The sequence below is a fragment of the Polyodon spathula genome, chromosome 31 (assembly GCF_017654505.1).
Source record: "Polyodon spathula isolate WHYD16114869_AA chromosome 31, ASM1765450v1, whole genome shotgun sequence".
Lineage (NCBI taxonomy): Eukaryota > Metazoa > Chordata > Actinopteri > Acipenseriformes > Polyodontidae > Polyodon > Polyodon spathula.
Window position 1 is genome coordinate 8,247,999 of NC_054564.1, and position 10,127 is coordinate 8,258,125.

The 10,127-nt window shown below is 46.3% G+C and overlaps 1 protein-coding gene across 2 annotated transcripts; it reads left to right on the forward strand.

Moving 5' to 3' along the window:
* Positions 1-6,217: 6,217 nt before the first annotated feature.
* LOC121303140 lies at positions 6,218-9,821 on the forward strand. Of its 2 annotated transcripts, none has more exons than XM_041233631.1 (5): positions 6,218-7,158; positions 7,941-8,118; positions 8,371-8,459; positions 8,948-9,010; positions 9,123-9,821. In XM_041233631.1, exons 1-5 carry the CDS (start codon positions 6,406-6,408, stop codon positions 9,273-9,275), a joined length of 1,236 nt encoding a protein of 411 aa, XP_041089565.1. In that variant the 5' UTR covers positions 6,218-6,405; the 3' UTR covers positions 9,276-9,821. The 2 variants fall into 2 exon arrangements, with proteins under 2 accessions (XP_041089565.1, XP_041089566.1); XM_041233632.1 differs by having other exon boundaries at positions 6,233-7,158; positions 8,380-8,459.
* The last annotated feature ends 306 nt before the right edge of the window (positions 9,822-10,127 follow it).

Below are 10,127 nucleotides of genomic sequence, written 5' to 3' on the forward strand. Positions count from 1 at the left end.
TCACGGATCAGCTCCCGGTAATGATCCTGTTCGCTCGATTCGCTTTGTCATGAATGAGTTACCTTGGCTGGGGGAGGCGTGGACTCTTCCCATATTTGGACAGGTTCGTTTGCATGTCGGTTTTCATTGGCTGTGGAGTGACAGTTGTTGGAACGATACAGCACCTGCCTCCCCAGCTGCAGCCAATCATCGTCGAGATCATTTGCATGGAGCAGGAATATGGTGCGTGTTCCACGTGTAGGTGTGTACGCGCCTGGACGTTGGATTGTGTCAGATTTGGGGATGACAGATGCGTCAATGCGTGTCCTCCACTAGTGACGCTATCAGTGATACCGACGTCTGTTATCTTTGATGTTAAAGTTGACATGAATTGATATAAAACGTGACGCATACAAGTTGACTGTAGTCTGCAGCAGTATGCTGATCTTTATTTAGCGCTTCTGCTCGTCATGTTCGGGGTTATACAGTCAAGAAATTGAACTGAAAGCATTTTGCAAAGTTTGAAGCATTTCGTTTTAAATGCTCAGATCTAATAGCTATTCTCAATACTGCAATATCGCTATCTGCGCATTGCATGGGTAGAAAAACAATGCGATTGACAAGCCAACTGTTACCAGATCAGAAATAAAACAACGGGGGAATTTAACCGAGCCTGAAACTGAATCGTGCTCATTTTAGTAATCGATGGGTTTATTTCTCCTTTTAAAAATGCGCTTTGCGTTTTGATAATCTAACTCTATACGTGTAAAACCGCGCAAATGCTCTTTTTAAATGAATGTAACGCGCCACCAATTGGCTGCTTGACGCGTCGTTAACAAACTGTTCTCATCTGTGTGTTTGTTTCATTTACCTTGAGTGCGATCTCTTTGCACTTCCCAGTATTCCCACTACACGAAATCGAATTCATTTCTGCCGTTTTTATTAATTCGGATTTGTTTCACGAGATGATTCTTGTGAAATGCTGCCACTCCAACCTGGTAATCTTCCGGGATCTGAACCAATGCAAGTACCTTGTTCAAATGTAACCTACATTCATGATATTGAAGTCTCACAGCGTGTGGCATCTGACGGGCCTGGTAGCTTTTCTGGTTAGAAGAATGTTATGATTTTGAGAGTGTTTTGATTGATTTGTTAAATCTCTTTTGCATGGATTACTCGGCTGAGCTTGTGACAGTTGGTAACCCGTGTTAGCCACACAAAGAGTCGCTTGGCCGCCCCTCTCCCCGCTGCACAGACAATGCTGGTCTGCACTTGAATCTATGATTCTCATTCACAAGAGGCTGCATGGTGTCAGTGTCTCTCAGCACAATGGGGACAGATTACCGAATTACTGCGCGCTTCTGCAGTGCCGGCTATTAAAAAAGCAAGTGTCCGCTATAACACCCCGTGAGGATGCTGCAGGGGAGTCTCCTCTCAAAATATGAAAATGCAATCAATAAAACATGACAGTACAGCAGCCCGGCTTTTTAAAGGGGTGGCGGAATATACCAAAGAAATGAAGCATGTGCAATTAAACTCCTTGTCTTGAAATAATGTCGCACTGCAAAACAGACAAGAGCTAATAACTACCACAGCAACGCATTAGTGGAACCAGGCGACGCCTACAGAGTGGTTGTAAAAAAAAAACCCAGTGTGTGTGTGTGTGAGATGCAATACAATCTGTGTGATACTGTCTCAGACAGAGCTGTGACACATACTGTCCCGTGTGTGTCCCGTCTCTGTCTCTCTCTCTCCAAAGATAGTTTATAACTGTATATGGTATTGAACCCTATATAAACATTAACATAAACGTGTAGGATAGAGTATTTGGTGTCTGCATTAAACTGAAAACTTTTCAGACCGGATCGGATACCGCTTTACACAAGGCCAGCGCGCCTGGGAGGGGCAGAGGACGGTCAACATTAAACAAGGGGGCTGTATCGGAGTTCGTGGATATTCTTGCTGTGCTCAGTCAAAATGACTTTTATTAAAAACTTAATTATGCTGATGAGGGCAGCTGTCTGGGCTCGGCCCCCGACATAAGCGCTTCGCATCTGAACGACGCGCATTTCTTGCATGAATTTCCGTTTTCTGTCGTCTGAAAGGGAGAGTTTCTTGCCCCTGCCGGGGTATTGTCTTGGGACTGATCTGGGGGAACAATGGATGCAAATCTGTCTTCAGAGACACCATCTGCCGGTCCGTCGAGTCAGCTGTTCTTCCAATTAACGGGAGAGCCCCACGGAATCCCCGGCCGTCACTCACCAGCTCTCAGCTTGAGTGACAGGTCTACTTAACCCCGAAACCGTTAAATAGCTACAGATGCTGGAGACGAGCCACCCCACCCCCCCCCCCCCCCCCGATCCCCCCCCCCCCCACTTAGCCCCTCCGTGTGTGTCCTGTGCTTAGGTGCATTGTCAATATTACACTTCCGGTACAAGAAGTTTGTGACAGGGATACGGCCCTCAGCGCCGGGGTCTTAGGAGGAATGCTTATTCCAGAACGATTGGTTAAAAAGCGCCCTGCCCGCCTGTCGAGAGGGGAGAGGAGGGAGAGAGGGAGAGAGAGGATGCGTTCCCTAACCCTATGTTGAGTTAGGGCCCTAATTGAACTCCGGGGAGGTGCGGCCCAGTAATCCGCGGGTGGTGTATTGAGAATCCACATTATAACAGCGTGAGAATACAAACATGTGTAAACAGACAAACAAACAAACAAACCTGCATATATACTGTAAACCAACAGAATTGAACATCTTACTGGAAGGATTATAAACACGTTTTATTAAGGACTTTTACGCTGAGGAGGATGTTCTCAAACATTCACAATAAGAAAAGATTTGTTTTTCGGAGTTTGTTTCGAATTTCAAATACTCTGTACTGCTGCGGTTTCTGATTTCGATTAGTTTGAATCTGACTGTGTGTATAAATTAACTATTTATTCTTTCGATAACACGAGTTTAAACAAAAGCACGATTAACCCCTAGGGAAAAAAAAAAAGATTTTAAAAAATACATTGTTGATCAATTTAATTAATAACAGAGAATAGATGACAATCTCAATATATTACACAATATTAATATATTGACACATGCATGTTCCTGTGGTCGTTATCTCTCGTATATTGTGTTCTAAGCTTTAAAGAATGTGTTGTTTTTTCAAACGCTGCTTTATGAAGTCTGCTAAAACTTTGCAAACAACGTGAGTTGTAATAGAGCACGTTGCCCTAAATATTTTACTGACATAAAAAATAATTAAATACGAAACGCATTGTGATTCAACATAGTGTTGTAATTATTGGTAAAAAACAAACAACATGGGCATTGCAGAACACCGCAAACTGCAGCGCGGCTCGTTCAAGGCCGGTGAGCTGTGTGCGCTTCAAGTCTCTTATAAGGAAATCTAGTCCACTTCTGTTCCTAACCCTATCTTTGCAACAACGCCATTCTAAAGTGCATGCAACCTTCAGAACCGGTAAGGTAACGCTGAACTCAACACAGAGCCCTGAACACAGAGGTGCCTCTTCCCTGAAATTAGCCTCAGTTGCGCTTTGAAAAAGATTCACTCGCCGCAGGTAACGATATTACTGAGGCTTTTATACAGCAGCGAAAGCACAGGACTCAGAGACTGCGAGGATTAAGATGATCAGCAGCAGAAACTCGTTTGCTGGGCCGGCATCCCAAGCGTGGAACAGTGTTTTTTTTCTGAAAATCTAGAAGACAAGTCTGGATATCTCAATGGACCACCGTGAACCCCAGCGCCAAACACTAGTGAGGGAATAACAAGTTAGCTAGCAAATACACGACCTCTCAGAAGCTGCTCTGGAACAACGAGAGCAACGCATTCGGGTAAAAAGTGTGTGACAAAGAAAAGGTCAGAGGTCAGTTTGTTAGAGAAAGTGAATACACATTGCACTGATAATAATCTAAATATGAGAATAGAACGGCCATCTATCAAGTTCAGGTAGATATTCTGGATTTTTAAAAGCATTTAAGTAATATTTTTCTTCACTGGAAAATATTCTCTTTCTCTCTCTCTCTGACTAGCTATTCTTCTGGGTTTAGTTTGAACGGATTAGTAAAATCTGTTTGCAATTCTCACACACAGTGTGTGAAACGAGCGGATCCTAATCACTTTAACCCGTCTGTGTGTCTGAATGAGAGAGGAGGAGACTGCGTTCCCTGCGAGGCTCCGGCAGTGAAAAGGGCGCAGGGTCGGTTATGGTGATACCGAGACAATGCGGGTTCGTGTGCCTAGACTCCCCGGGGACAGCGACGATGCGATCCTGTCTCCCTCTGTCCACTCCGGGGCAGTGCCGGGGGTCGAGGGGGCGGTGACCAGCCTTCACAACGCTGGAGCAGCTGCCACTAAACATCCGCCACCAGGCACCCTGCGCCCGCGGGGACAACGGCCCCACCCGGCCTGGGCTGAGTATTGATTTCACTTCGCTTGTTTATTTATTAAATTGCTCGGGAAACTGTCCCACTGAGTTTCCAAATGGTGTCCCGCAGCGGGTTGAGAGCGGGAGAATTCGGGGCCCCGCGACAGCAAATCCAACTCTCACTATGGCCTGTATGTATTTCATGGAAAGAAAGAAAGAAAGAAAGAAAGGAGATGGTAGCCTACATATTAATTTGTGTACAGATTTTAAAATACTTGTTCCCTGTTGTACAAAATAAATAATATTTCAAGTAAACATTAATGTTTACAGTAAATAAAATATAATAATTGTGTAATGTAGATAAACTTGATCTTTCACATGAAATCAATTTCTAAACTAATAACATATATTTCAATCTATTCTGCTGTTTCCAAATGACATTGATAAGCATATATATGAAAGAGATAAAGAAAAATGACAGAGCAAGAGGGAGAGGGGGAGAGAGACTTTGAATTGACTTGAATTGAGAGAGAGAGAGAGAGAGAGAGAGAGAGAGAGAATTTGAATTAATTTGAATTGAATTGGATTGGATTGAGAGAGAGAGAGAGAGAGAGAGAGAGAGAGAGAGAGAGAGAGAGAGAGAGAGAGAGAGAGAGATGAATTGAATTGAGATGAGAGAGAGAGCGAGAGAGAGAGAGAGAGAGAGAGAGAGAGAGAATTGAATTGAATTGAATTGAATTGGATTGAGAGAGAGAGAGAGAGAGAGAGAGAGAGAGAGAGAGAGAGAGAGAGAGAGAGAGAGAGAGAATTGAGAGAGAGAGAGAGAGAGAGAGAGAGAGAATTTGAATTGATTTGAATTGAATTGGATTGGAGTGAGAGAGAGAGAGAGAGAGAGAGAGAGAGAGAGAGAGAGAGAGAGAGAGAGAGAGAATTTGAATTGATTTGAATTGAATTGAATTGGATTGAGAGAGAGAGAGAGAGAGAGAGAGAGAGAGAGAGAGAGAATTTGAATTGATTTGAATTGAATTGGATTGGAGAGAGAGAGAGAGAGAGAGAGAGAGAGAGAGAGAGAGAGAGAGAGAGAGAGAGAGAGAGAGAGAGGGGGGGGGGGGGGGGGGGTGTCATTGGGATTGCCAGACGGACGGCTCCCCCGCCCTTGTGACTGTGGTTAGTTTGTTTAACAATAGGTTGCGAATTACAGCGTCTAACACAACGCGTCACAAACAGAGCGGTTTGCTGTTATCACAACTAAACGATACCAGCGAATTGTTGCGTTCCAGCTGTTCGAGAGATTTCAAATAACTTCCCTTTCGTTTAAAAAAGTGACGGAGAATTACATTTCATTTCGCCTTTTCAATAACTACATAAATATACTTATAACGCGTTCCAGCTCCTGTTATGGGTATTGAAGTCAAGGGTACACTGACCGGACTCCCCAGTAACGCACAGCGCTGTGCGGGGCTGTTAGCTACAAAACACAATCAATTCGAGCGATTAGAAGAGAAACAGCCCCACCTTGCGGTGAACTACAGAGTAGCAACAGCAACGTTTATGTTACCTGATTTAAACAGAACTCACGCAAATAAGTCAGGCAGCGCCCCCTGTAGGACGCAAGGTGCCAAATCGAGCCACACACTTCCCCATCGTCAACTGTATGTGCATTTGATATACAGGATTGCATTTGATGTATTTAATGTAATTATGATATGATTGCATATGAATAGATTGCTCTTTTTATTAATTTGTTCACCGCATTCATATGAAAATCACGGTGTCCGTTTTATTTATAGCGTATTTTCGTCCCCTTTTCGTGTCTTATTACAGCACAGTGGCACGGAACAATTTTTACCCTACCTGGACACCATCCTACACCTTACATAAGATGATGATTGGCTAGGAGGAGTTAAAGCCCGGCGTGTGATTGGCTGCAGAAGTTAAAGCGCGGAATGTGATTGGCTGAGCAGCCCACAGGAGGCTCCCTGTAAGGCGGGGCTTCGCCGTGTTTTCAAGACGAGTCGGTCGGACCGTACAGACAGGAGAACAGCAGCCAGCATGGCTAGAAAACGAACCGATCTGTATGTCTGGGAAAAGCTGCAGATTCTGGACGAGCTGAGGAACGGCAAGACGCAGATGCAAATCGTGCGAGAGCGGGGGATCAAACAGTCTTCCCTCGCCACGCTGAAACGCAACGAGGAGAAGATCCGACAGCAAGCGGCTTCCAGCGAGCACCCGCAGCAGCGGCGCTTCAAGCCAGCCTCCCCGGAGACAGTGGACAGCGCGCTGTGGAAGTGGTGCCGGTTCACCAGACCAGCTGACGCGCCGGTATCCGACCAGGCATTGCTCCGACAGGCCGAGGCAATTGCCCAGCGCCTCGGGATCCGAAACTTTGACTCTTCCAACGCTTGGCTGCAGAGATGGAAACTTTGCCACGGAATCGAAGACATCTCAAGCAAGCGGGCGGCAGTTGCGCACGAAACTCAGCTGAGCGCACAGCCGAGTCAAGCAGAGGCCGGGCTGCAACAACACACCCACGAGTCCCGCCCTGAAACATCCGAACCGAGCGGCGCCCGTTCCGTGCAGCAGCTGGACGCCTGTAATCCGAGCTCTGCAGACTGGAGCTCGGCAGCGAGTGACGATAGCACCCAGCACCCCTCCCCGTCTCTGCTCCCCACAACTGCCGAGGCGCAGAGGGCGCTGGAGCTGTTGCACCGCTTCCTGGAAATGCACGGCAGGAGAACCGAGGACTTGCGGGACGTGGCGCAAGCGATCAACGAAGTGGCGCGAGAGCAGCGCCTGCAGATGCAGGTGAGTGGCGCGCGCTCAGGTGAGCTGTGCAGTCCACGCAGGGTTTGCACCGCTGAATAATATAGTAGTTGTGGGCTTGTCAAAAGGTAGTAGTTCAACTCGATTAAAGTGAACTCTAGCTCTGGCAAAAAAGTTTAGCGCCACCTAGAATTTTAGGATGGAGACGCAAATAAATAAACGATATTAACACGATTTAGATCTATTTATTTAACGTCATGGAATCAAAGAAACTACAAAACTGATATTGCAAAAAAGAAAAAAAAAAAAAAAGACCAAAAGCCATAATAGTAATCCAGTATTTCATGTTCGATTTCGAACGGTGACGTTTTTCAATTTTTTTTTTTTATCAGCTGCTGAAGTGTCTGAAAAACTAGAACGCGTTATTTAATTCGGTATGTGAGTATAATGTTGTGCTGCAGGTGTTCTTCAGCATCATGCAGGGGATGTGTTCATTCTGCTGGGAGATGCGAAACGTGTGACCACAGCAGTAGTTCACTAGCAAGCCTCACGCGTTATTACACTTAGCGCTGCCTCGGCGGCTATGCAGAACCACAGTCTGTCCACCCGGCTCACTGTCTGTGTCACTTTTTGAAACGCTTCTGGAGTTGATGAAATAAAAAAATGATGGTATTTAGCACACGTTGTTATTTCTGCGTGTGGATGCAGTGGATGTACAGGACACGGCGATCTGACACGTTTCTGATTGAGCTGGCCAGCCTGGCTGGGGGTGCATTCTTGCCTGCTCTGTTTGTGTGTAACCCTTTCTCTTGATCCTCTTTCAGTGCACTGTTGCAGGGCTGAGAAGCTTTCAGGAGGGCGTGAAGCTGGATTCCGTTGCTGCCCCTCGTGTTGGGAGCTGTTGGGGTGCCTCTCCCCCTAATCCTGCCCCCCTGTCTGCAGTGAAGGAGGAGCCGACTGGGTGTGACTGGACCGCAGGGCACTGCCATGTCGAGGGCCCATGTGAGTGAAACGCTGGAGAGAGAGAGAGAGAGCCCTCGGATTGGTTTGATCCTGGAGGCCTTGTTCCCTGTATTGCATTGAATCAGTGCTGTACGCTTGTCAGTGCGATACTGTCGATATTACATCGCTAGCAGAGCTCAGCCTGCAGGACAGCCAGTTATCATCCTGTTTATTTATTACAGTGTTTGCAAAAGCAGAATTTATTCATGTAATAAGCGTATAGGCTTTCATTCTACCAGCTAATGTTTTCAGTTGTTTCAGATTTGCTGGAAGACGTTGACACCGACACCCATCTCGCACTCCCTGATCCAGGACCAAACACAGTGGAAACACAGACTGAGGTTGGCGTTTTTGCACCTCGCACATTTTGTCCTGTATTTAGAAAGCACAGGAATACCACATAGCAAAGCATGACTAACCACAGAGAAGATAGCAAACCATTCTGGAGAGCGGTCTCCAAAAGCACAGAGAAGATAGTGAACCAGCCCCCTTCTCAAAGTGTACTGCTTTGGTGACCCCCTGGTAAAAGTACAGCACAGTGTAAAGCACAGAGCAGATAGTGAACCAGCCCCCTTCTCAAAGTGTACTGCTTTGGTATCCCTCTGGTAAAAGCACAGCACAGTGCAGCAAAGCACAGAGAAGATAAAGAGTGATTGAGATACATCAGGACACACACAGTGATCGTTGGACCGACACAACTGAGTCAGCGGTTCCTTATCTTCTCTGTGCTTGAAGTAATATCTGCTGTTTTAGGAGCCCCTGTCGGTCAGCCCCCCCCCCCCAGGTGAGACTGTGCCCCCGGTTGATGTGGTCCCTTGCTTTCCCGCAGGGCTGTGCGCCGCATTCTGCACCACAAGACTCCCACACTGAGCCTGGCAAGCTGGCGGAAGAGGTGAGGATGACGGCTCTGCAGATTACAGGCGGGAGTCTCAGCTCTGTTCATCTACAGCCTGCTTGCTAACATTGTCGTTTTTATAGCAGTTTGTGCCGTTCATTTCTTACAGAAGATGAACAGCCAGCCTGGTGATAAGTGGCTGGCAATAGAATACGAGAAACTGCAGCTGAAGAGAGCCAAACTGGAGCTCCTGAGAGAGCAGGTGGACTTGGGGAGAAGCCAGTCACAGACCCTGAAAGATATTTTAACAGCATTGAAATAGGTTCCCCAGCCTGCTGCCTGCATTGGATCAAGAGGTCCCCTGGACCAAAAGCAAGTGGGGAGGGGGAGTGATTTTCTGGGGTGTCCTTTGCTGAGTTTGAGCACCACTGGTCTAAATGACCCCTCATACACCACAGTGAACTCTGTGGGTCTCAAGGACTACTCGCCAATACAACAGGGGTGTGCCCGGACCGTTCTGCTGGCACTCCAACATGTTCTAGAATGATGATGATGTCATGACTCCCATTCACAGAGTCTGCACCACATTCCGAAAGCCGAGGATTCATCATTAGCCATCAACTCAGATAGATTTAGAAAAGGTGTTTCACCAAAGCTGGTCTTCCCAGCCTCAGAGAAATCATTTCTGTGTACTGTTTAAATTCAAGTGATTTGGTTTATTCATTCGACATTTAAACAAGCACACGTTCAAACACAAAAATCACAATTTTTTTATTTATTTATATTTTTTTGTGGAATTTTTTTTTTTTTTTTTTAAATCAAAAAAAAAAAAAATCTGCCATCCCAATAAAATCATCAACCAGCCGCAGTCCTGCTTGTGGCGTGTTTGTTTCAATAGCCCAGTCTGGGTACTGTTTAAACCAGCAAGAATAATTCTGCTGGTAACTCGTTCACGTTTTCTTTCTGTCCCGTGACATGCAGCTGAAACCAGTGAAACAGTGGAGGTTTGAACTGGTGAGGATGCCTCCACCGCTCAGAGCAGTAAAGACCCGAGTGAAGCGTGGCTGTGGAAATCAAACCCCGGCCCGTTCATCCTGCCAGCCCGGCCCGTCTGCTTTCACACCCTCGCAGCTAACTGAGGCTTTGTTATTTATTATTTACAGCTGGGAATGGT